This window comes from Branchiostoma floridae, chromosome 16 (genome assembly GCF_000003815.2).
Source record: "Branchiostoma floridae strain S238N-H82 chromosome 16, Bfl_VNyyK, whole genome shotgun sequence".
Taxonomy (NCBI): Eukaryota; Metazoa; Chordata; class Leptocardii; order Amphioxiformes; family Branchiostomatidae; genus Branchiostoma; species Branchiostoma floridae.
Window position 1 is genome coordinate 10,443,361 of NC_049994.1, and position 27,752 is coordinate 10,471,112.

Here is a 27,752-nt window from a genome sequence, read left to right on the forward strand (position 1 = left end):
TTGTCAGTTTTTGTCATTTTTTTCCTAACGAAAATGTACTGCGAATTTTGTACTGATGCAGCTTTTGATTTTAATGGTGAAAAGTTCTCAACTGTGAAAAGTTTGTTGCAGAACGTTTTTTATCTGAGTTTTAGCACTAAATGTTATTATTCTTAGCTCATGCAAACTGAAATTTTGTCGCAACAGCAAAACACTTTTTACTGTGTTGAAACTTAAATATATTGCCAAATTCTCGATTACAATGTATGCTTACTATACAACAGGTTATATAAAAAGTAACGATTTTGTATTAAATTAAGCTTGAACCAGTTTTTCGTACAGTTCGTCATTTGTTACGAAACTAAAAAAAAAACGATAAAATCAATTGAATCTACCTTTCCTCATATATTCATTAGAAGGTCAAATTTCTCCATCAACTACATACAGTCTCCTGGGCCCCATCTTAGAAATCGGTCTGTTAAACTCAATATTTACTATACCCTGGACTATTCTTTCTACACTTCAAGACAGAGAACTAACCGAGCTTAATTGTGGTCTGGGATTTGAGCTAAGATCAGTTGTATATAATCCAGGAGTGCTTGGTAAGTTTCTTACCTCTGATGTCAAGTTCATAAGCGACAGCGTCCGCGTGTGAAGACCGACATTATTTACGTGGTGTCCCCCTTGGGAAATTAGATTAGATCTGGGTTGATGAGTCCGGGATGACTAACCGGCGCCAACCCTGAGCTTTGGTGCTGCGCAGATGGACAGATCTCGGCCTGCCCCGTGTCAATGACTTCCACGCTATCACATTTCACAAGGGGCCGGCCGCGTGGTCAGTAAATGACCATTGACCAACTGTTGTCCGTATTTTTTAGTCCATTTTTGACAATCAGGTCCTTTGCTGTTCTATAAGATGTCTAACATGAGGTTTATTCATACATTGGAATTGCATTTCATATCAATTTAAATGGTACCGTTTTGTGTATTTGTAGCTCTGATTTCGCGTAACTAAGCTAACAGTATGTCAGAAAGAAAGTTTTTTTTCACACATACATGTCGGTGACTTGAGAGGAATATGTTGCATACATAGGGTGACTTTGTCCTTGAGTCGTGGGCTGGCATCAATCGTTTCCCCCTCCGCTTTTGGCGATAAGCACAGATGCAATATATCACGCTGACCGTTCCTACTACCCCGTATTTGCTTTCGGCTTGATTTGTGGCCTCTTGTATTTGTCCTGGATTCCTTGACAGTGCAGTGATGACGCCTGCCGGTAGGGGGCAGCGCTGAGCGACGTTGCTGTCCGTAAAAGGATGTGGCGCGCTTCTGCCTGTTGTAGTAAAAAAAGACAGGAAAAGAAGATCATGTTAGCAAACGATTTTCACTTCTCAGAAATCGCCCCAGCTGAATATTTGGCGCTGATTGCGCCCCCTCCGTCTCTAAATTGATTGAGTGTGTTCATTTCTGGCGCTGCGTGGAGAAATCGACGCGAGAGGTATATTGGCGGCGGCGTTCTCCCATCCATGACTAATGGCGGCGTAAATCGCCCTCACCATGAACTCTCAATGAAATATGGCAGGTTGTAGCTAGGTGAATGCCGGGCCGGTGTCCTTTCGTTCACCCCGGCTCTACTCTTGTTTATTTTGATGATAGTACGCACTTGTACACAACGGAAAGATGTGGTTTTCGGACTTGTATAGGTGTGTTGTGTGTCGGGAGGTGTAAGGTATGTAAGAAAAAAGGATTTTGAAGTTACTATGCCAACCCAATTTTTTGGGCGTAGTATGCGGGGGATAGGAAAACAACCTGCTCGACGTCATGTTTTGTTGCATACTTAGTGATTCCCTGCCTGGTCATTGGTTGATTACTGTCATGTGACCAAATCAGCAAATAAACGTGCATGTTCTCTATTGCTTTTATTTATAGGCATCATAATGGGCGTAAAGCTCGGGAAACCCGTGGCCTGAGATTCAACTGTCAAAACACGGCTATGATGACATCGTCCGGGACGGCCAACCCTTACTTCGTAGACTCTTTGATTACAAATGTTGGCGAAGACGTGTTTAAGGGCCGGGGAGAAGACCCACGACTAGGCCTGCCTCTCTGGAGACGAGGCAACGGCGGGCAGGCAAGCGGTTTCCCCAACTGTTCCTACTCCAGCAGTGCTGGAGCGTCCTTCTACTATCATCAGTCACCCGAGCGATCCAACACAGTGTCCTGCCTGTACCCTTACCTGCCGCCCCGCCATCTCTCTAACGACGGGACGGACGGCATCAACCCCTGGTCAGAACCCGTGCCAAACAATCACCAACCCGTCACCAACTCGTACTGCAACGGCGCCGGTCTGCACGCTGCCGCCATGCAGGTCTACAAGACCTCGGACTCCGAGGCAGGCAAGACCCCGGCCGGTACGGGCCCTGCACCAGGCTACACCGGCTACTCCCAGCCATACAGGGACCTGCAAGCTCAGGGAATCAGCCTCGACGGGCAGATGAAAGTCAAATCCGAAGAGGAAAGCCCAAAGAACGGCGAAGACAAGCACGGTAAGGCCCTTTACTATGCTGTAGTACTAAACCCCAACCTTGATTCCCATTCGCGTAGTAGTACTATAAACCACCCCATTCACCCGTGGCGTGTAGGGTAATGGTGCGTAAGTAAATGGGCCCGCCGCTCGCACGCCCGATACCACGCCGCCACACAGCCGGCGTTTGAACTTGAAGCGGGAAAGAAAACGAGGTTAAATAATGCAAAACAACGCGGCTAACTGGGCCAAACGTTAGCCACGACCTCTCCGAGTCGACGAGTTTAATGGCGCACAACATGGCCGCCACGCGGGGGGACAGGGCCCAACCTTTCCCGTAACATTATAGGATTACCGGTCAGATTTATGTTCCCCACTAGGCCAGGGGTTCCAGGAAAACATGTGATGCCATAAACCCTCCCTTTTCCCACGATTTTTCGCCCCTTCTTTTTGTTTACAGTGTACAGTTTAGGCTACGTGTGACTCTTTGTGTACGCTATCTGGAGTGTTCTAGTGATTTCCGTGTTTGTGTTTTTTTTTTTCTCTCTCTCGTGTACGTAGGATCGGTGGTAGCGAATCAGCCAGGCTGGATGAACAATCACTCGTCCCGAAAGAAGCGGTGTCCCTACACACGCTTCCAGACCTTGGAGCTAGAGAAGGAGTTCCTCTACAACATGTACCTCACGAGAGAGCGGCGCTACGAGATCTCACAGCACGTCAACTTGACCGAGAGGCAGGTCAAGATCTGGTTCCAGAACAGGAGGATGAAGATGAAGAAAATGAGCAAACAGCGACAGGAACAACAACAAAGCCCGCCACAGTAACACCGATCTGGAAAAGACCCTCCAGTAGTGTACTGTGGATGTTATTATGGAAAGTACAGGTTGTCATTTGCTCAGTCACTGATATGGCGCAAGCCATTAAAAATCTCAGGTTAAAACCATTGAATTCAATTCACTACCTCAGTTAATTAGAAGACAGAGAAGAAGACATTCTCTCTTAATATGGGCTTCGCTATTATACCAATTTTGATGTCAAAATATCCAACTAAATCATAAGTTATGGTGTGTATATATATTCTATCTAAACCACGGAAATGTCTATATCACTGGTAGAATTAGTTTTAAACAGTAGGTTGGAAATTTAGAAGATATTATTAGTGTCAAAAACACGGGTATATGTGAGCACTTTTGCTAAATCTTTGTTCTTACCACTTCTAACCATTTATATGTTTTTGTGTCACTTAAAACGTTATGTCTTTTTTATTTCCTAAAATATTATGTTCTTATTGATAATCTATTAATTCGGGGACTTGCAGTTGTTGTTTTTTTATCTCGGTTATGACGTTGAAAATAGGTTTAGATGATTCTTGTTTTTTAAGCGTTGCTGCGTTGTTGCGTCTATCGTGTCATAAGGGTATCTATCCACAGTGCAATTTATAGGCGACTTTCTGTGTTGTAAAAGGCGTAACAGCGAAGGGTCACGCTTTTAACCCCTTCAGTATTATTCCAGTAGGTTGCACCCGTATTTGAGGTGAATTTTCCTGTCAAGAATCCGTGTATGTGAAATCACCTCCTAACGCACAGAAGGGTATATTATTAGCCGTATCTGTCTTTGTAAATGTACTATAGTGAGACAGAAATGTTATACTTAAAACAAAGGAGAAAATAATATCAGTTCAGTGATTGGGTAACGAACAATATATTTACCTCAAGGAATCGTTTGCAGATAATCATTTCTACCCAGTCTGACAGAAGTACCTGATATTTTTTATGTGGACCCGATGCGAGCTTAAAGAGTCAGTTATAATTGAAATTGAGCTTTTTTAAACAGAAAACATTGTATTTGGAGACTTTGGTATGGTACAATCAATGTAAGAGAACTTTGAAAACAAAGGAAATATTTAGGTGTGGTCGATCGAGCTAATGACACCACCAAATGTTGTGCACATGTTTTGGGTTACGTAATCAACATTTGCAGGTGATTAAACGTCTAGTTACCATAACCAGCTGGTTCTAATCATTTCAGTCAAACCAACAAAAAACGACCTAAATCTCCCAGAACACGGGGTGTATTGTTCTTGAAGGGAAACATAGTTCTCCTACATTTACCAAACATACCAATTTGCATTTGAAATACAGTAAATATATATATAATTCTGGTGTAAATTGTGATCAATTTCAATCGTAACTGACTTTGTATCTACCAATGACTGTTCGAACAGTTACAATTTTTGTACTTCGACTAAACCAAATACCAGTGCTTTTTACAAGAATCTACTTGACATAAAGGGCAAATATTTCCAAGAAATTGAAATTCTTTCATAAACATATTTGTCAACAATGAGACTTAACGATAAATAAGGCACTGAGAGACTGTTCCAAAAGCCATTTTCTAACCCAAAATAGGAAGGCAAAAGTGTATTAAAGGAAGAAAAGTTACTAAATACGTGCATGAGATATAGCTGGTGGTATGATGTGTAAGTTTGAGATTGTGTGCAGGGTGTGTGCACCGTCCTATGTTGAATAATAATCTCAGGGTGATCGTGTGTATGTAGTCGATAGAGCCTGCGTTCCCAAAATGTTCAGGAAAGCGCAGGTAGTGCCATAGAGTGTAGCTAGCCATTTAACCAACCAAAACAAAGACCATGCTTCCACGACGTTTTAACCAAACGTAGAGAGAGGAGATTTCAGTAAAACAAAAAAGGAATAATAATAATGACGGTTAAAAAGAGAGAAGGTGGTTTATTGTGTTTTATGTACGATGGGTTTGTTATTTCCCACGTGTTCTGAGATGGAAAATATTGAATGTATCAGGGAAAAATAAAATCCATCGGAGTTTCAATCAAACTGTGGCTGCCTTGTATTCATTTTTCCACTTTACGATAAACCCAATTTCCTACCAAGCGTCCAACCGTGTCCTCTCTCAAAATGTATCAAGGACTGAAGCAGGCCGATAGATAGATAGATATCTTCCCAAAGCCCCCCTCCCCCATCCGAAGCTAGGTTTATTTTACCCCAATGGTGTGGTGGTTAAAAACGACTCAAAAAGTTGTGTGCCAAAATCACGATTACCTTTCTGCCTCGCTGGCCAAAATTAATGAGAAAAAAAAACGTAAGAAGAGAAATAGCAGAGATAGCCACACCTCTATCTCTGCGAGTGTTTTCGATGATGTTGCTATTATACACACCTCCCACCGATTCCCTTTCCCTTACTATTTCCTGCGAGAGTTCAGAGAACAGCGGAGGAAACTATGATCCAGACTTGTCCGTGGGCGGACAAAATAGCAGAAATTGTCCAAAATAGGACGGATGTGAACTCCTGTAGTCAGTCAAGACTGCTGGCAAACTATCCCCCTGTTTGAGCCAATTCTGTGCAACATTTTCAGTCCTCAGAGAGGTCTGAGCTAAAAGCTACGGAAGCCCTCACATGAAGGGGTGTGCACTTGAGAAACTGGGTTCCTTCCGGTGTGTAGCTGAGGGGGGAATTGGGGTCACTCCCTGCTCGCAGACCGTGGTTTAGTCCATCTGTTGTTACTTCCCCTTCCCAATTACAAGTACTACGTCAAAATATCGCTTCCCATGTGGCAACAAAAAACTATATAAAACGAAAGGGTAGTGTTTCAAAGGACAGAACTTACAACGCGAGACAATGCACAAAGAAAACAAGAAAATCCTGCAACGAAGTGAGCTTTTTTGCTGGCGATTTGTCATCACAGAGCGAAGTCCATTATCCCCCACGAGATTCAGATGGTATCTTCCTAAAAGCGGGTACATTTTCCCAGGAGACCTGAGGTGGGCCTCGATTTGACATCCACATAAAGTTTCCCGCCAAAACACACAAAAACACACCGCGCCCGCCTTTCTGGTCAAACGCTACCATCTCTTTAAGTTTCTGAGAAGAAATTAGCGCATTGGCGAAAACACGATCATGTGAACAGCAACTAACTTCAGTATTCCTGTATAAACAGATGCTAACTACAATTGTGACGTCATGAAATTCCAAACTCATTTACATACTCGAGCTAGATTCTTGTGAATGAAAAACGAAACCATAAATGAAATCCATAAAATAGAGGAAAAACCCCCAGATTTGTGTGTGAAAATTTGAAATTGATACTGTTGAAACTATCGTCAATTACAACGTAAAGGCTCCTGTTTTCAAATGTAGCCTACAATAAGGGACAACTCTACGGGCGCAACAAAGAACGGAAAATCCTTGCTTTTTCTATAGAATTAGAGATAAAATCGACCAACCACTTCCGTACAGTTGTGAGCAATAACCTTCCGAAGCTAAAATTTATTGTTGTTCAGCTTTGCGTAGCACCGATAAAAAGATTTCGTTAACTTTTATCGCGAGAAAAATCTGTAGCCGCTGTGTTTGACTTCCACATTGCACCTATGGGCAACAAAATGGCCGGAAACAGCGAGGAAAACAGATGTTACCATTTAAAACCACAACACACATCAACATTTATCCTAGCTAAACTTGAACTCAAGTTTGTCACAGAAGTCTACTTATTGTCCGACGTGACGTTGTATAGTAGAGTACAGTACAGTACAGTACAGTACAGCACAGTACGTAGAGTAGAGTAGAGTAGAGTAGAGTAGAGTAGAGCAGAGAACAGTAGATTAGAGACGAGAGAGACTACAACACAATACTGTACAGTACAGTAAGGTAGAGAAGATTAGAATAGAGAGGAGTAAAGTGACAGTGCCGACATATCGCCCCTCAAAGATAACTTATAACAGCAAACGTCCAACTGTCCAAAAGAACAATACATACCATATACTGACGAATAGAACACTCATATAGATATATCTAACAAATGAACCTTTAAATGAACAGGTAAAGAAAATCCAAGGGTATGTATTGCATCAAGAGTTTTATCTAGTTTTTTTTAAGGACTTTGTTGTACGTAGACTCAATATGGATTCAATGCAATGCACCCAATACAACCATTTTCACTTCTGAAATATTCAAAATTGTCCGTGTAACCGTTTTTGCTCAAAATAGAAACTTTTCTTTAGGATCAAGAACAGGCGTAGCTATCCAAATTTACCCGTACTAATAGATTCCGTATGTGGCTCACCATGTGTAGAGGTGTCGCTGGTTTTACTACGTGCAAATTTACACAGACCACACCTGTTACTTTGGGCGAAAGAAAACAAAATTGAAATCATTCCTTGTCTCTTGTTTATTCCGCAAACGTCGAAAAGAAGAAAATGACTAAGACAAAGACAATTTTATGTTGGGATTACTTGGTTATATATGGCATATTTCTTACCAATTATGTATTCATATTAAAGTGTACGTACAGAAATAAAGAATCATAAAAAGTTGGACCCAACCATTTCTGCTCACTCTAACCCATTCATGTCAATGGCCTACGAAGAAATGTCCCCTTCTTGCCCACAATAGAAAAAATGTGAAACTTTTTGTACGCTGTTATGCCTGAAAACTAGATTCGATGACTTTTTCAGATCATAGTATTACTTTCATTCATGTTTCCCACCTTGTTCATTTCTGTGGAAGAATGTTTATTTGGATAAATGCGAAGTAACATGTTGTCTTGTATTTATTTATTTTGTAATTCCAGACTTCCCATGACAGCAAACTTCTATCAGCGACTGACCACACCGAAGCCATACCTTCGCCTTGTATCCCAAGCAAACAATTCTCAAGGCTTCCAGTTCCAAGTCTGAGCGATCCAAAAATTACGCTGCACTTGTAGTTTCTGATTTCTTTGCACACTTGCCGTAAGATCTGTATTTTGCATTGCACTTGTTGATCTTTTGTATCAGTATTGTAGTTCTAATGAAACGATTTCGCTTATTTCTAAACATAAAAATGTAAGAAAAATATGTGTTGAAATGTAGCAATGTCAATGTATTAATGTATGTTGAAATATGTTTTTGACGATAAGTTAAATGCGTTTCTTCTAACTCAAATATTCAACTCTTTAAATGTTTCTTCCTACGCCAAAGATAGAAAGTTACACAACCACTAATAAATGTTGGTAGCGTCCAAATTTTGTCGTCATGTTTGTTTTGTTGTTTGTTAACCATTATTGTTGCTATAAACATTCGCACATCGCTAAAACGTGTACAAATTAGTACAATTTGACTGTTAGTTTTTTCCTTTCAAACTGTGATATTTTTTTTTGGGGGGGGGGGGGTGATCCAGGAGTGTGTATCCAAGTCAACCGCAAGACATGTTTTACAATGTTTATCTTAGACAAAATGATTGTAGCAAAAATGAGTAAATTTAGCCAACAAACAGTTCGATAAGTGACTTTGCTGGTACATTGCTACATAACATAAGTTGCAGATTAAGTAAGTATTGGAGAAGCTCACGCAAGGTCACCATGCTAATAAAATACAATTTCACTGATGCCACACTGAACACGCTTGCAAACATAAAACTTGGCCCACATACAGTGATTCTCAGAGAAGAGAGAAACAAGTTTAGTGCTGAGTTTTGATTAATACAGCTGTGTATAAGGAATTCCTGTTTTCCTAGTTTTAGTACCACTTGTTGTCAGTATGGCTACGGGGAGGGACAGTAACACCATTATTGAATAGAAATATTCCTGTTTCAGTGACGGCAGATCCCCGGTGGCTTAGAACACTCCTTGGCCAGCTAAAAAACTCCTTATAAGTCACCGGTAGATCTACCTGGAGATTAGTTATCTGTGCTTCACACCAGGACAAGGAAAATAACAGGTGTTGTTTTTCTTGTTAGTGAATGGATTTTAGTGTTAGTCATATTATGTTGTCGATAAAAACAGAGATACAGTTGTGTTACTTGATGTATTACTTAATCTTACTGTCGTCTTAGGTTAAGAATCCCGCGCAAAACATATATCTGTGAAAATCACACCACGATTTCGCTTTACGAATTCTTTGGGCTGAGAAGTTGCTTTTGAGTTCGTACATAGTCTAATTTATAAACCAAATTTTACCTGCGTTACATTTACTAGTTTGTCTATTCGTGATTTCTGAATGCCGTGAAAAAGTAAGAATTTTTTAAAATGCGAAAATCTTTATGGAAAATGCACAGGATGTTGTTATTAGGGCAACAGACAGCACACACCTGTCGTTTGTTGAGAGTAGAGTAGAGTAAAATCGTTTTCTCTTTCACCACCATTTCTTATTAGAATAAACAAGAAAGCATCCCAGGAGAAAATATTACAAAAAGACAACATTAGTAATTAAAAAAAAAAAACTTGCACACTTGACGCCCAAAAAAGAGGATGAATTCTAAAACACCGAACTAGCAATTTTTGTGTGTGCATTCTGCGAGTACTTTTCTTGAATACAAAGTAAAACGCTGTCGCGTGTAAAAGTTGTAAAAAGAAAATCCAGCGATTTCACAGCCAGTAACCGGCCCTGTAAAACCCCACCACAACTAAAACGTTTTATAGATGTGTTAGTTGATGTTGCAGAAGTAGACCACACAGTTTGATGTTGTTAGGCTCGCCTTGCCAAGTTGCGTGTTACAAGTGTGGCAGAGGTCGCTATGGTCAGGCCAGGGGAGCATCACACGCGCTCTTGGGAATTAGTACACATCATATACTATCCTCACAAATGACATACACATCCGGCTACACACGTTTTATACGATGTGGCATTGCTGCGATCTAGAGATGAGATTGTCTGTTTTCTTTCCGTTTGTTTGTGTATAGGTTTGATGTTTTGTAAACACGAAGCTACAGGTGAAAAGAAGTGGCTTTGTTGTGGTACAACGTGCTGTGATTTCAAAGAATGTATATGTAGGTGTTAGGTTATAACGTGAACGAAAGAAAAGAAAAGAAAAAAAAATACAACTGGAGAAGGCCCCAATCCGAGTAAAATAGGCATGTATACTTCTTAAGTGTATTTCAAAGAAATTTGCGTAATTTGACGCACAACATTGTCCACATGATTACAGCTGCAGGCATGTAGCAAAGTTGAGGAATATAACCCAACCGAAGATACTCCTCTCTACTCAAAATCTAGACGATGAAAAGTTGCCGAAGCACACCGAATATCATATATAGAGAAATCAAAATAGAGTTGTTTGGTAGGAAAGTAAACTATCTTACGTGTAAAAGCGTAAAAAGAGCCTTTGTATCCAAACCTCCCAAAATAATACTCCAAACAAAAACATGCTAAATATTGTCTGCTGGTGTAAAAATATGCACGCCACATATTACGGCTAAATTTAAATGTTTCTAGAAAAGCACTTTTAACTAAACGTAGAAAACGTGTTGTAAATCGAAATCCACATATCTCTTCCATCTCTCCTTGCCGTTTATATCTGATAAATTCATTTTAAGAACGATCCATATGATCACAAGTTTGTGTTACACCGTTTGTGTTTTTAACAACCAGTACAGAACCACGGAAAGTTTTATCGTTGGTCTTGGCGGTCCCTCGTCACCCAAGTGGTAACGCAACGCCCTCTATCTCACAGCAACAGAAGGGAATACCAGCATCCTTCCACTTGGACTGCAGCACTCGGTCACATCTACTGTCAATCAAACTACCAGTCATGAACACTCCTCTTCAAAAGAATCATTTCAAGTACCACAATCATGCTTTAAACTTCTTTATTTGCAAGTTAATTGTTTTGTGAAAGTTCGTACTCATCTGCAGTTCGTAGCCAGAAAGTTTCTTGATACAATTACGGTGGTGTTCGACGGAGTCTTTGAAGAGTGGAATCAAGCTGGCAAAGATTATGAAGAAATGCTCCCAATGGTAAAAGCACAGCTTTTTTTACCGCTGGCACTGAAATTTTTTTTATAATGAAACCGACCAAAAAATGACCTGGAATACTAGAAACTTCAGATGTTAGCTATAACTATCACCATGTGGATGGTTTTCTTCACAATGAAACTTTCTGCGTGCCTTCTGCTTTCTCTCACACAACTAAGTCGGTAACTAGAAAAATTTATCTTCGTTTTAAAGGATTTATAAGCACATTATCCTTCCCGTTGATTTAGGTCTAAGGCGACTTGCGTGCCCACAGTCTTAGCAATTAGCAGTCCCTAAACTGCTGGCAAAATTGGCGCAGCTAACGATGAAAAATACGAAATGGCGTGATGGCTAGGGGAAAAAGTGGAACACTGAGACATATTTACATCGTTGTTGGAAAACAGGTAGGTCAGCATGATACTTAAGTTGTGAGTTGAGTACATGCGTTCTACTTTTGATGTTAATGTGTGTGCGTTTGTGTGTGACGGTTTGGGGTTACAGGGAACGTGCTCATAAGCATGAAAAGGGAAACATTCTTGTACATACCTAACATGAATATCACTACAAATATGGTAAATAGTAGTACTTAAAATAAACAATATCATATTGATGAGTAGGATGACAAGATGATAAATGGGATTTTTTAATCCATACGCGGTATGTGATATCAGATATCGTCCTTGCGGATATCCCTATACAAACATTGAGTAGGATATATATATAAACATATATTTGTGTATATATATATATATATATATAGGATTGCTAGATTGTTTATAACTACATCAGAGAATTGTTTGTTTGTATCGAACACGAAAATGACAACAATAAGAAGGGAAAACAGAATATTATCGAGGGAAAAACAAAAAGAAAACTTTGTATGATGTTTGGAACGTAGGTTTGTGGAAGCCAAACCACACCCTTTCCATTTCCAATTCTGTCTTGTCTTCCAAAGTCATCTGTAAGTGTCAGTCTGCCTCTAGCACGTAATGGAAAAATGCGGCATAGATGAATAGCATTTTTACGAAACACTGCACATCCCACAAAAGTATGGCACATGATTGGGGACATGTCAATACGCCGAATTGAACAATTTACAGCCTGTAAAAGTGGGATATCGAAGAAATGACTTGAAGTCTTGTCATTTGTCAAAGTGTCAGGGGGTTGCTGGCATTGCCAGTCAAAATCGATCCCGAACGTGACGGGGATTGTGCTTGAACTTGGAGGTAGACAAGGAGCACCTGTCAACGGTTCACCATCATCATAATATAGGAAGGAAGGCGCTGAGGAGTTCGGCGGGTTGGTTTGGGGGTTAAAGTGGAGTTTGAAACCTCGTGAGTTGTCCTGCGTTGGGAGATGGGGGATTTGCTCGGGTCAATACTTTGGGCAAGATATTCTCCTTCGCCATAAGAGGCGGTGAGGCATTCTCATTGGCGGGTCCACGTCATTCAATCTGGCGGGGAGAAAACCTACTACAGGACGATCAGGTAATGACGTACTCGCTCACTTTGGTTTTTTTTTTTCCTCCCAATCCCTTGTATAAGCCTGAGGGCCGGGGAGACATCGTAGCCAAGCGGTGTTCAGCAGTTTCTTTTAATCGTCGCCCCAGGTATGTATGAACGCTTAAACTACCATGCTTAAACTAATACTAATGCAGACCTCGTCAATACTTATGTCTGTATCGGGTTTTCATGTCTAGCGTTGTGGATACACTTTTTAGATGGTATTTTCTTTACAATTTGTATAAAATCTGACCTAAGATATGTCCCTTTAACCTTATGTGGGAAGAAAATTGTACAAGGGATTTCTTTTCTTATTCTGGCTTAGAATAAAATGTTAGTGACCAATTTCTTGAATTCTGATCAATTTTAGAGTACTATATATACAGACATATCTTGTGTGTAGTCGCTTGATGTAGTATACTGTAAAACACTGCGTTTAGGGGGAAAGGGGACGATGTCAAAGGTTTTACGGTCCCTCCAGTTCGCGTTGAAAACTCCTCTGGGCAGTTTCGTTTACCGTTCGTAATCCACTCAGACTCAATAAGGAGTAGTAAAAAACCAACTGGTGCCTAACTTCTAACATTGTTCTTACAAAATCTTTACCGGTCGGATTCAAATTCTTTACGTATCTTTTTTTGATAAGAAAATAAAAACACCTTGGGTTGGAAGACTAAAGAAAAGATCACAACATACACCCAGATGTTGCTGGCAAAAAAAAGAAAGACAACAAAAAGAGTTGGTCGACTAAGAGTTGCAATCATGACATTGTTATATGTTTGGCTGGTTCGAAGGTCAAGTTTAAAAAACATCAGAGGGATGTGTCCTTGGGTAGTGTTTGGAAAAAAAATGCCCAAAATTTTAAGAGTAAGAAAACATCCAAGGAAAGCTTTGCAGATTTGAGCACTGTACAACCAACCTAGACGGTAGGCCAAAAATGCTACTTTAACACAGATATTGATCATTTGTAGTTTTAGAGGAAAAACAGTTTTTCAATGACATCTTTCAACATGAGTTCTTTCGCAAATCCCATGATTACAAATAAAAAGAAAAATCTAGCCACTCTTAGTGCTTTTACACTTCTCCAAAATGGTTCTCTTTGGGGTGAAGAAATTCGTACAGACCTTTATCGTAGAATCGATATCCTTTCGAGCAATCTTAAGTTCCCTATAGAGACATGTAGTGATACCACGGTGGTATCTCTGGGTATCAGGGATACACCATGTTAGATGGTGCTCCGTCTAGAGAGCGGTAATGTAATAAAACCTTTACATGTATCTAGATTTGCTGCCGCGAATATTTGTGCGAAGATTCAGCCCACTGATACAGAGTAACAGTAAGTAAAGTAGATCTTAGTTTTTACACAAGAAATCGCAGATGTTGGTTCGAAAAGTATTACAGCAGTTTTGTTCCGAAGCAATTGATTTTGTCACTGTTTTTTTACCGGTGTTTCACAAATAGCGTTTCAACAAAGTACTCGTCGTTCAGATATAGACGAAACATTCTGATTGGTAATTTCCTCAGAATGATAAAACCCTGTCCCCGGGCATTACGGATAACAGCTACACAACCCTCTATAAAACCTCCGTAAAAACTCAGTAACGTTATTTTGTTCTACAACGTAAGGTCGGGAGTGCAAATGTATAGACATATATGCCTTTGGGTGTTCGTTTAACAGACATTTCCAACAAAACTTCTCCCTAGATATTCCTGATAACAAAACACTTCCAACCGTCTGGAAAGGATTATAGTATGACATTTGAACTCAGAGATATTAGCTGGAGAAAATGTTTTCCTAAAAGAAAACTTACTTCAAGTAACTTCTGGATGTATCCGATTCTTGTCATAGCTGCTTTTCACCAAACGTATTTCTTCATCTGTGTTTCTGTCAGTGGTGTTGGTGTGAGTGAGAGTATTGCAGGGTAGAGTGGACGCCAGGATGCAATAGTTGTCCACAACTGCCGCCATCATCAGAGGGAGAAGTGACGGTTTTCTCACCAGTACAGTACATTGCCATGAGTTCGTACCTCAACAACACCATGTACCAAAGAGGAGAGACATTTCCACATGCAGGTGTGAACTCCACGGTGGCGAATCATCACCCTTACTACAGCAGTTGGTACGGTTACCCGGCCAACTTTCGCACGGAGAGAGACAATGTGTCCCCGAACTGTACATACACCGCCGCCGCTGCCGTGGTCAATCACGGCCAAGTTCAGGACAACCAGACGCCGGAGAACTGTTGTTGGAACGGGCAGGAGCAAGGTGTTCCGTCGGCGATGCAACAACAACGCCCGTCTTGCCAACAAGAAGAGAAAACAGCCACGATGGGGATGGCACAATCTCAGCTGGCTATTCCTTTCTATCCATGGATGCGAACAGCAGGTATGGTCTTCTTAGAACCTCATCAACTTGAATCCATGAAAATAACAGTAGCGATATAGATTTCAGAACGATGTCTTGTATAGTTCATATCATGAGCTCCGTTTGTGTCGGTTTCCCTGACTTCCTTTGACTACAACCTTGCGAGCTTTGCTTGCTAGTGTTCTCCTTTTATTAGCGGTTGGGTGGGACCTATACTGTTGAATTTATGCCTTTTAAAATGCTTTCTTAACGTCAGGTTGTCGTGAGAGTAATTGTCTTCGTTGTAAATTATGAACTAGCCATTATGACGGTCACGGGAAAATTCTACAACCGTTCACAGCCAAGTACTACACATCAGCGATGACATATGGCTGATACTACGAAGGAGAAAATTGAAATTACTCCTGCTTCGTAGTGAGCCATACGAGGAACAACCTTTGCTTCTTTAGTACTATTAATCTAACACCACAAAAATTAATGTTCAAAACAAAAGAGATAAGGTAGATTTCAACGATGGCCAGTCGTCAAAGGGTTGAAGAGTTTATTATCATACCTGAGAGAGAAAGGCTAATGCCAGTCACAACATTGACAAATATGAGTGGGTACAAACAAGATTAAAGTAACATGTGTCTAAAATCTTATAGTATGTCTAAAATGTTACAGTAAAGTAATGTAGAGTAGATTTGTCGGCCAGGGAAGAATTCTACTTGCCAGTTTAGGCCTCTTTAACAATTGGTCTGTGTGGGTTGTCCATAGTAGTTAACCATAACTGTGTGTCCTTCTATATGTTTGTCAAATATTGCTTTAAATGTGCATTGAGATCACGATTTAGTTCCAAAAGGTGTTTAAAATGTTACCTTTTTGCATAAACGTTAACGTTCGAAAACAAAGGACCGTTTTCTAGTGTCGAAACAGTAGCACGACTCAGCATTTCTCTACAATTTCTTGGAGAAAAAATGTTTATAGTGCAACTCATCACACGGGCATTGTGGAAATATAGACGGACAAGCTGTTATTATAAGAACAGGTTGAATATATCCTGCATAATTCTACCGTTTCACATTATTATCTCGATGTTTGGTACAATTTCGGCAAGTGTCTTTGCATTTGGAGGACAGTAAAACAAGTTACATTGCTTATACCTCTACTTTGCTACAATCTTTTTTTGGTATAAAAGTTTGAGAAATACTGATGTAGGTTAACCGATGATGATACATGTCAAGTCTAGTTTCAGAGTCGTTTGTATTTCACCCGTCAGACTGACTGACAATAGTTGTAGTTAAAGAAACGTTGTTTTTAAAACAAGAGACGAGGAGAGGGTTGAAAATTTCTAACATGTTTCAGACATTACTTTTCGACTCATTCGTTTCTAGATTCGAAAAATTAAACGAACACCTTTCAAAATAAAACGCTGTACATTGCTAGAAAAAAATAGATACAAGAAACATGGGATTTTTCTTTACAAATAATTGTGTGATATAGTTTTCTTCTTAGCTTGTTTCGTTTTGCACTATTTCTATAAGGTGTGAACATGAAAAATATTTACTATGAAGTTTGCTTGAGTGTGATAACACCAACACGAAAGTAGGATAGTAGCTACACCATCATGAATTTTGCTTGAGTATGTTTATTGGTTCTAGAGTAGAGTAGAGTAGAGTAGCGTTCTTCGGTTGGGCAGGAGTCTCGCTCCTATTTGAAACCGCCCCTATTGAACTCCTTATTTCTCTTCATTCAACATACAGTCATAGCTGGTGTGTCCAGAGCTTTGTAGTTAAACATGACAGAATGATCTTCCATGGCCTCTATGTAGCCTCGTCAGAACCTTGACGGGCTGTTGTTTTATTTTGTGTTCCGTCTCCAGGACCAGAGCGCCGCCGCGGTCGTCAAACGTACAGTCGGTACCAAACCCTGGAGTTAGAGAAGGAGTTCCACTTCAACAAGTACCTTACCCGGAGAAGGCGAATAGAGATAGCCCACGCTCTCGGCTTGACGGAGCGTCAGATCAAGATCTGGTTCCAGAACCGACGGATGAAACTCAAGAAAGAAGCCGCCATGTTATGCCCACCAAAAGCCGAAACAGAAACGGAGAAAAGTTCCGACGGCCAGTCTGAAAAGTCTGAAGAAGTCTAGAAGCCGCCTAGTATAGATAATTTTCAAACGTCAATGTTGCCAAAAATGATATGAGGATATTCGTAATGATGGCGGCTTTTATGTGGCATGATAATAACAATGAACTGTGTTCTGCCTGTGTTAATGGAATATGAATGGAAACTATTTGTATAAAATCTAAGAACTTATAAAGAAAATTGAAAATAAGTTAATACTTAGATATTATGACAAGAACTTCCAAAGATGTTTCTCCAATTTTTGAGCTGCAAGTAATCGTGAAGAAGTGTTAAAACTGAATTTACATGAAAAACAAGCGTCTGTGTATCTTCGTTTTCGTCACCGAAAAAAAGAAAGCTAGCAACAACTTTGGACGGGCGAAGTTGCATCCTGTCCTCATATGAACATGCTGCAAAAAATCATATCAGAGTAATTTTATGTGGAAATCAACATTATACACGTATCGTGTGGATTTCAGACCATTTCATGCATTCAAGTGCACTTGTGTCAACTTCCATTCTTTACCATCGTGTTGTGTAAGTTTTTTTGTAGTATCGATGCTGGTTTGACAGCAACAAAAGTATGGTTGCTTCGAATGAACTTGTCCAAAGTAGGTGTATTGGTTATGTTGTACTCACATGTGTATTTGCTGCAAAGTCGGTGTTTCTATACGTGGTCGTTGCTTCTCATAAGGTAAAACATGCGATGTGGAAATATCAAGATGTATATGTATTTATTGGAAGAATATGTGTGTGAACAAAATGTATGAAACAACTTGAAATCGACGAAAATAATGTTTGTGTATTTTTTGCCTCATTTGTTCAAGATATGAAGTCTCATATAGTCTCATATTTGAGCTTAATATTTCAACACTTGTTGGAAAAATGCATTTGACACCATTGCAGCCGCTGTTGATTCAAGCAAGGTATAAAAAAGCGACGTAGTAGTCTGTTAAGTACGTTATGTATAAGTTATACTCTTATCTATGTTAGTCTCTAGGTAATTTTCCGCATGACTATGTAGATTCGTGGATAAGTTTATCTAGGAAAACCCCAGCTTATTCCGAAGCCCTTTCCCGGGCAGACAGCATACGTCTTGCGGGATAATGTGGACACTGCAGCCGCCGGTACAACATCTTCGATCCGTTATCGCAGACGAGAACATCTATTCTCATACAAATGTTAACAAAGTGCTGCAAGGATGATTCGCAAAGGTCTACAATTTGCACTTTAAAAGGGGATGAAGTATTTCTTGTCCCCTAAGGCTTCTTTTGAAAGTAAGGACCTAGAGAGAGAAAAAACGGCCTTTTTCCTATTCAGGGCGTAAAATTGACGGAGGTGTATTCCCTGCGAAATTACCATTTTTATTCGCTTGGAAACTTTCAAGTCACGAAATTGTAATTCAGAAAGACGCCTGTTCTTATTGTATTGCTGGGGGATTTCGGACTGACTTGGAAAAGGGGCCATAAAAGTGACAAACTGCACGCCAACCTTTAAGTTCTCGTAAGGACGTGGTCCCGTTGCTTTCTTGGGAAATTATATTTACTATATGAAATGGTACATACCTACGCAATGAGTTTGCCAACTTCAATCCAAGATGGCGGACTTGTTCACTCAACAAAACAAATAGCGGATAAATTTCTTGCTGCCTAGAGACAGGTGCATGTATTTGCTCCTCTTCCACTCCCATTGGTTTCCTTTGTATTCACTAAAATTATACGGTTCAAGGTCAACGAATTCTCGGTAAATCATGAGCCAGCAGGGAATGCCGGGAGTCTCCCCTCGCTGACCTAACCGTCACAAATTCAAACATCAGTACTTTTATGACACGCTAATAATTAACAAGCAAAAGTCACTTCCCACTCCAAGTACGCATTCTGCATTCAATATGGTCTCTCCCAATGGCAGCACGGCATTCGGCGTGATGCTGCAGCAAGAAAGAGGGTTTTATGTACTTTTATAGCTACTTAAACTTGAACGGGCGACATTCGAAACGACGGATCCCCGTGGCCCAACCAATGACAGACAGAACTTCCTCATAATTTTTGACATTGTTAACGATTTACAGGCGACCTGAGGGTTGTGACGCAATCTATATACTATCACAATAATCTTTAGTCTGCGTTTTCGGCTTTCCAACCTAGCGTGTAAAATTCTGGGCGCAGTATGAGCGAAATGGGATTATTCCAACCGGATTTCTCCTCCTTCTTCTGTTACCCTGCCGTTTTCTCACAGAAAACATCGTCCATCAAGCTGCTTTTCCCCGCGCAGGGAAACACCACACAACTTTTCTCGGCCAAGCCCTGGTAAACTGATGGCCCGCTTCAATACCCTCCCCTCGCGGAGGGACGCCTGGAATATGTTCTTGTCAAAAAATGGGGAAGATATTTTGATGAATGTGATGAAAGCGGCTAGCATAGAGGTAATGTCTTCACCGTCCTCGGGGTCAGAGCTGACGATAATGTTCGCATCCCAATCCGGCGGTCTTGGCGGCGATGGAGAACTGAGCTGCTGTCAACTGCAGCACCAGGTAAGCAGCATCATCCGTCTTTTCTGGGCGGCGGGGTAGGGATGTATGACGGGATAGCCGCAATCTTTCTCCGTCAGTTTACCTGCGGGAACTTTTGGGTAATGGTCAATTTTCACAACGTATGCGCCTTTCTCACCGGCAAATAAAAACAGTGGGAACAACAGAAAATGTAGAATAACTACATATTCTAACTAGGTTCCAAACGTAAGGAAATATGGAATCCTTGCCGACATTTTCAATACATGCTTTATTCAAGTTTTCATTAATATTTCTGGCACCGAATATTCACAATAATGAGATATCAAAATTAAAATACACATACATGTTGCGGTAGTGTTTTAAACAAAGTGTGTAGCTGGTTTTAAAAGCTTTCTCTATGACGTTTTTATGGTAGAGAAATTGCGTTGTAAGCAAAGCGTGCATGTTAACAGTCCTTGAAACAACTACTATCAACAACCGACCAAACGGCGAAATTACGTGAAATTATGTAACATATAGCAATATCATCTATTGTAAGTAAGTTGAAATATATTTAGCAAATACTCGTATCTACATAGTACAGCCTAAGCATGGTATAAAAAGAAAAATTATCATACTTTCTCATTGGAATGAAAATACATCGCTTGGATTAAAGTACATAGTACAATCTGAAAAATAATTAATCAGCAAAAAAACAATGCTACTCTTGACATTCACATCAGTAACACTAAGCACAAAACAAAAGCGTTGACCTGGCAAAAACAACTGTTTGAATGATTCAACTTTATTGATCGAAACGTTGCAAAAGTCATTTGCAGCTAGGGACGCGCGGAGAGAGTTCACACAGAGGACACGGTAGAATCACGGCAATGGATACAGACGCCATGATACGCACATGACAACCACACAATGCAAAACGTTTAGTGATATCTTTGAACTTTGTATGGTACATTCAGTCCTTGTTCACACCTGACGCGAGTTGTTTTGAACGATTCATTTTTCATTATAAATGTCATTATAAATGGCAAAATGCCACAGAAGTCCGCAGGTAAAAGGAACAAAACAAAGAGAAGACCAGTAATATCATTTGACAATTACTTCCTATTTCCATACAGAAAAGGGCTCTTAGACTACAGAGCTTAGTTACATGGCATTCATTCTGTGTGCTATTTGGGGGCTAGCTTATGTCATATTTGGATTTTAATGTTGTTGTATTATTTGCTTGATTTTCTAGACAGTAGATTTTACAAGACAACCGAATCGGAATTAGTTTGAAACTGTCATGAATTTGGCAACGGGTTTTGAGACTCATACTTGTTGCATGAATGCGAAGGTTGAGGACTGATCGAAAGCTAAAATTGATGAAACTGGGCCATTTGTGGTTCAAAGGAGCTGAAAGACTGAGAGCATGAGCGATCACACAGGTACAGACGGGTCAGGATTTCCAATATCGTGCAATTTTGCGGCAGCCTATCGCACATGTGATGTGTAGATGTATGCTCTAACTAGTCTAAGATCTTTGCTGAAAGCAAAATTACATTACGAGTACCTTCAACGTTGTATCACTGTATTTATCATGTAGAATACCTACAGAATATCCTGGCCTGTCGGGTAAGCCAGTATATCTAGATCTCTTCGACATAGTTTGCAACATTTCCTCAACATCTATAATATCTATTATTAAACGTACTATTACCTGACACAAATAGTTGAAATAAATGAATACATAAATGGATAAAGGCTAGCTTTCTCTTGGAAGAAAAGCAACTTACTATCACAGAGTTTCTGTTCTGTGGTTATTAATTAAGGCCTGCTGGTTTCTAGATACATGCACCAAATATCCAACTCTGTACCTACACTGACAAATTATATTATGAGACAGAATCAACAAAACATCGTGTGGTCTACGGGATCTATTCTATTCCATTCTACTGTACTCAATTTACAAGATACAGTTATTAGACTATAGACTACACACATTTAGTCGGGAACGTCCAAAATGGAAACAAAATAGGACTGAAAAAAGAACATATACATATAGAAAACATTTTACTTGCATAGTTTCCAAGTCAACTGTCCTACCATTTAGTATGTTGCCGCGCCTAGGCCTCTGTTAGTGAATATCTTGTAGCAGCTTGTTTTAATGTAAACAGCAAAGTTAACCATGGGATGGATGTTTTGAAGGAAACAGTTTAAAGAATGTCACCATGGCTATCTCTGTGGCATGTTATTTCCTGACATAGACTCCTTGATGATCAACTTCTATGAAAGCTTATTTACCAAACATCACGTCACCGAATGTCTGGCGAAGTTGACATTTCTGTGAACTACAACAGACACAACATTTGTACCCTACAACAGACACAACATTTGTACCCTACAACAGACACAACATTTGTACCCTACAACAGACACAACATTTGTACCCTACAACAGACACAACATTTGTACCCTTCAACAGACACAACATTTGTACCCTACAACAGACACAACATTTGTACCCTTCAACAGACACAACATTTGTACCCTACAACAGACACAACATTTGTACCCGCTCTGTCCGAATGTTGCTGTTTTTCATCAAAGTAACATTTACTTATTCATACCTTTGAATATGTAGTACAATTCAAAGCTTGTAGATATTTACAATACACAACTTAACATAGAATTGTTTGTACGACAAAACAACCATTTCTACATTTGTGTGCGTAGGCTGCATTCCGAAGAACTCTACACTAGAGTAAAGGTTTTAGAGTTTTAGACTTTTTCGGTTGGGTTGGAGTATTCAACACTCCAGTTGGATATACTCTTTTCAACTATATTCTTTTTTGATACTGGTAAAATCCCGGTTACTCTGAAATCGTTTCATTTCAGGGATATTTATTGTTCATGTCAGAAAAAGTTTAAAGTATGAAGATATTGCTTCACGTAAAACGTATTTCTACAATTCGCTGCTGTATGCATCTTCTTTTCTTGGTTGTGGAGTAGAGTAGAGTAGACTTGGTTTGTGTCCGTGATATGTACCCGAAAGAAAAGTTCCACTACGCTTCAGCAAGATGAAGATGTTTATATGAGTAATATCTACTCTACTCTACTTTGATTCAGTCCGGTTTTCGGAAACGCTTTAGGTTAGAAATGTATTGAGTGAGGAAAATTGGTTGAATATCTCTATCTCAAAGAAGCAATGTTTTTCACGCATATGAAATAGTCCTTTAATTTCAAAATGTAGACTTGGATATTTTCTTCTCAACTGATAGAGGTCTGTGTTTCCAATGTTGTGTAAAGTAACATTATTTCTGAAAGCAAGAATGTCAACCTGTGCCAGAAGAACTCTACTCTACTCTACTCTATTCTACTCTAATAGAATCTACTTTACTTTTCTCTATCTACACGGTGCTATCTATCGTTGAAAGTCTTCGATTGTCTAGATATTTCTTTTGCGAAAACTGACATGATTGCAATATTGACCAGAAGAATTGCAATATAGGTGTTTTTTTGTTTTGTTTATTTCGATCTCCAATTAGACTTTACAATGAAAAACCTTTCTTACATTATTCAATTGCTATTGTATGCCTTTAAGGTAATTGTAACCAAAGTAGGATGTAACTCCGAAGGAATGTCACGTTTTCCGTATCACAAATGTCACAACAAAGCATCCTATGGCGAAATACAGTATCAGAATACCATTTCCTTAGAGTAGAGTAGAGTAGAGTAGAGTTGTGTGTACTATGGGTGCAGAGTAAGGCAACTAACAAAACAACTCAACAACAAAGCATACGTTTGAACTAAATTTGAACTTAGCTCAAGGCTAAATAATAAATATATCTTAATCTGAGCACGTGCTTTTCAACATATGGATTTAGTTCTACAGTAAAATTGTTTCTCAAACTATTCAAGAATTGGTCTCAAGGTGACAATTTAACACCTAAACCAGTGTGTTTCTTTTATTTGCAAAATAGAACAGTTATGTATGAAAGAAGGTGTGATGTATATTTGAAATATCCATAAAACGCAACATGTATAAAAAGACGTGTCTGTAGTAATGTATTGTATTGAAAGGTAGACATCTGTTCCACGTTGATGGACGACAAAGCTAAATTATTAAAGCATGGGATACCGACATTTCTTATCCCGCCATTGTCTGCTGTGGTAGAAAACATAACGCCTGTGGACCAACCATACAGTGAGTTCACAAGTTTTTTCTTTCACACCAAAATTGCATGTTTGTTTCCTTATTATTTATAGTTGTTTTCATCAACACCAGCGCGGCTGTTGTAACTGACACTGTCGGCGTGAAAATTGGACGGAAGTTGAGAAAATAAGGTGACAAGGAAGAGTTACTGCCGCTAGTGTTTTCCCAATGTTTTTACGGCTTCAGTAGACTATATAACCGTCTGGCCTGCTTGTCTGACCAGTCTGGGAAAGGGTGTGTGCTCTCAACTTCAGGACAAAAACTTGGCATCATGAGATTCTTTGATAGAGAGGTAAGTCGACAACACAGTCTTATTCGACATCATGTGTACATTTTTACCATTGAAAGTATTATTTCAAAGTTGACATTTCGTATAAGTCAATATACAGACTTTGATAAGAATTGGATCTGGTATAAGATTGGAAGCTTTTAATAGAAGAATATAGGATATTAGGAGAATTCTTTTACATAACTATATTGTACTCACTTTGCTTACGTTTCGATGTTTGTCATACACCTTCTTCAGAGCTTCCAACTGGAGTTCTGCTTCTTGTCTGCTTCTCGTAATACAAGATAGCCTGCCTTCTTCGGTCTTTGTTTCAGTGTTCTAATAGCAAAACGGATAAGATAGTCAGAACTTTTCAGCCAGTTTATTCAAATGTGATTACGAATTCATATTCTGTTGATCATGCACATGAGTATGCGGTGGGAAGAGTAAATTTTACATTCTAACCATATGTCTACTAAATGCTTCTTTTAGACTGCCATTTTCTTTATAAAGTCATCACCTTACCAAACTATCCACCAATAATACTATCCTTGTAGTTTTTGTAAGAGTCAGCCCGATCGTACTCCTAGAAAAGCTCAAATTTACTTGTATCACACCAATCCTCGCTATAACTGAACAAGAGACAGGTTTTTCTTGCCAACGGAGGTATTAGAAGTACCTACTGCTTGTTTGGTAACAAACATAGTGTGATAGGTTAACGGGAAGCGAACTCTGTTGTCAACACCGTCTGCAAATATTTCGGTTAGTCAAACAACTTACAGATGTTTGGAGGTTTTGCCCAGGATGCCGTTGGATGGCATTACAGAAGATAGGAAACTCCTGGACTACCTTATGGTCCGAGTAAACCCATCCTGTGGCATATCTTGAAAACAATTTTTTTCTATAAGACTTGGTTGATATATAGGTGTATCTTATGTAAGAAGAAATATAAAATCACTAACAAATTAGTTAGGGACGAAGGTTAGACACCAAGGTAATAAGATACACCAAATAGCAGCTACTCAAGCAACTGGATATGATTTTGGAAAAGATGTTTATTCATTCTACGTATTCATTCTACGTATGATACACAAAGCATGTACAGGTTTACAAAATCACAGTTGCTTGAGTAACTGATATTTGGCGTAGTACAATCATATTTATAACCATACCTCTACTTAATAATAATCTAGTATAGCAGCAGAAAATTACGTTATTCCAAATATGCGTTACCCACAAAATACAAGGGAACCGGGCTTCATTTTGTTCAATTGTACTAGTACTAGATAATGTAATTTTCTCCAAAATTGGGACGTTGACATTTTCCTGTTAGAGTTAGTTGTGTGTGCGGTGCTCCCTGTTGAGACGGAGAACTGTGCTAACGTTTTGGTCTTACCGCGCTTCTTTCATGCCTTTTCCTCCCCTCATTTGTAACACATGCTCCCAGACCAGTTTGTTCCTCTGTGTAACCCTTACCTGTTATGTAGTTAAAGCCACAGTTAAGTACGTACTCTATAATGTTACCTGGTCTTTTCGTAGAATGACGGCAGTAGCCTCAGGTGCAGTGTTTATCGTATTGTAAACCACGCACACACTATTTCTCCCCTCGTATACTCTGATATTTCTTCTTCAAATTTTGTGTTTCAGAAATAATTATATACCTATGTGTAAATATCTAACCTGTACATGCTTTGTATATTATAAATTTTCATATTTTTGAGTTCATGAATGTTATTTTTGTAGTAAATTATTCTAATGTTGTGAGGGATACAGAACGCTTCGCAAAAGATCAGACATATATTTCAGACTTTGTGTGTTGTTGGTGATGAGAATAAAATAGTTGTTGCAGTAAACTTGTTCGGCTAGATATCTTAATTGTGGGTAAATTGTTTTAGCGTAATGTAGAAGGAAAAAGGGCAAAATATTGGTAATGAGAATACAAATATTCAGCATATCAACTGATACCAACAGCTCTAGTGTGCCGCAATTGCCGCAAAACGACTAAGAGTACGACAAAATGTTCCTTCTAAAATCATTCTCCGTTTGAATTTTATCGTTTTGGATATTTCGGTCAATTAGGTGAAAAGGTGAAATTGAGGACACCCTTTAAGCCAGTGCTGCTTTGACAAAAATGTACGTAGTTCTAATGTTCTGGAATATCTATAAAAAACGTTCAAGAGGTAATCACATTTTTTTTTCAAACCATAATTTTGTTCCCTCTTTTCTTGCCCAGCCTAACATGTATTATTTCTGTATTCATAGACGAGGGAACTATAATAAAACATATAGATGGGTCTCACACATCAAAATAGTACATGGAGCTGCAGCTGAAATAATGTCAATTTCTACAATGTCAGCTTATGTACTGTTGCTTACACCAAGCATTTTACTTATATGCCACATTCAGGCGCAGAAAATATGATACGACTGCGTACTGTATTAAACTGACCTTCTGTAAATACATCTAAAGCCTTCAAAAACATAGTTTGATGAAAGAAAAGCGTACGCACCTGTACAGCCGCGCAGATATACAGTGAGGCTGACTCGCGCGCAAAAGAGAGACACAAATAGATGAGAACTCCTAATGTGTAAGAGTGTATCCAGGTGTATTTTTAACTACTCACTTTCGGCACTGAACTTGGATATTCCCAGCTAGATTTACACTCCTACAAACTGTAATCATTGCCATACCTTTTCTAACTTGCTAGTTTTAGTCAACGAATGTTAAAATGATACTGACGACTTCTAAAATATGCAGCTGAAATCTATCAAAATTGCAGTCAAATATTTCAAGTTTGAATAATTCCATCGGACATATCATGATTAAAAGACCATATGGGGTACATTTTTAGAATTGTAAGAATTTCAGAGTGTAAGAACATATGAGGAAGCTGATTTCATCTGGTACTAAATACAAACCGTGAGGTTCACGGTGTTTCCAGGGAACCGAACTCCTAACCTCCCAGCGCCGTACCGACTCTACACACAGTCAGACATACAGTCGAGCACGTCGTTGTTAACCCTACTTCAACAATTCCAGATGGGCGAATGACCTTCTCCCGTTGCCTTTGACCTAAACAGAGTTATAATTTCACCATTATGTTGCTGATTTGTACTAAGTACTAACAGTCAAGCTCTGTCTAGAACCGCGCAATCCAAATGTTTTACGCAATCTTTCATACTGGTAGAAATATTTTGAGACGTCATAACAAACGTTAGAGCCTGGCATATCTTGCCCGAGGCTTTAACTCAAATACACAGAAGTGGCGTCATAGATCTAAGATCACTTGGTTTACAGTAAATATCCCCTTCAGTCGGTTGCAACTGCTTGAGGTTTTGGAGTATTGATTCAAAACAGTTTTTGTGACTGAGCAAGTTCGCGTGTCACTGCCTTGCCATGACCCCTAAAATACACGTCTGACTGAATCTATCTTTAAAACACGAAATGTTAGTTAAGACTTAGATATGTCCTAAGAAATCCTTGAAATTCAAGCAAAACAAGACATTTCTTTGTAATAAATAAACTGTTACCTACAGTTTCGGCACTCGGCTGCCAAGAAGGTTTGCATCCGGAGC

General features: G+C 39.4%; 2 protein-coding genes and 1 long non-coding RNA gene across 5 annotated transcripts in view; 2 read left to right on the plus strand and 1 right to left on the minus strand.

The window, feature by feature from the left end:
* Positions 1-4,587, plus strand: part of LOC118403101 (homeobox protein Hox-C9-like) — a 106,903-nt gene extending 102,316 nt beyond the window's left edge. For both annotated transcript variants that reach the window (XM_035801581.1, XM_035801580.1), the window contains 2 exons: positions 1,907-2,523; positions 3,063-4,587. In XM_035801581.1, coding sequence (XP_035657474.1) covers positions 1,971-2,523; positions 3,063-3,325 — 816 coding nt within the window. In that variant the 5' untranslated portion in view covers positions 1,907-1,970 and the 3' untranslated portion in view covers positions 3,326-4,587. The remainder of the gene's footprint in view (positions 1-1,906; positions 2,524-3,062) is intronic.
* LOC118403111 lies at positions 2-27,398 on the minus strand. Of its 2 annotated transcripts, XR_004829595.1 has the most exons (4): positions 27,096-27,398; positions 24,396-24,515; positions 18,773-19,819; positions 2-1,310 (listed from the first exon to the last, which is right to left on the minus strand). It is a non-coding gene; the product is annotated as an uncharacterized LOC118403111 (long non-coding RNA). The 2 variants fall into 2 exon arrangements; XR_004829596.1 differs by lacking the exon at positions 18,773-19,819.
* The window catches only part of LOC118403102 (homeobox protein Hox-A7-like), a 115,574-nt gene continuing 102,538 nt past the window's right edge, over positions 14,717-27,752 (plus strand). Inside the window, exons 1-2 of the mRNA XM_035801583.1 lie at positions 14,717-15,123; positions 16,964-19,737. Coding sequence (XP_035657476.1) covers positions 14,754-15,123; positions 16,964-17,232 — 639 coding nt within the window. The 5' untranslated portion in view covers positions 14,717-14,753 and the 3' untranslated portion in view covers positions 17,233-19,737. The remainder of the gene's footprint in view (positions 15,124-16,963; positions 19,738-27,752) is intronic.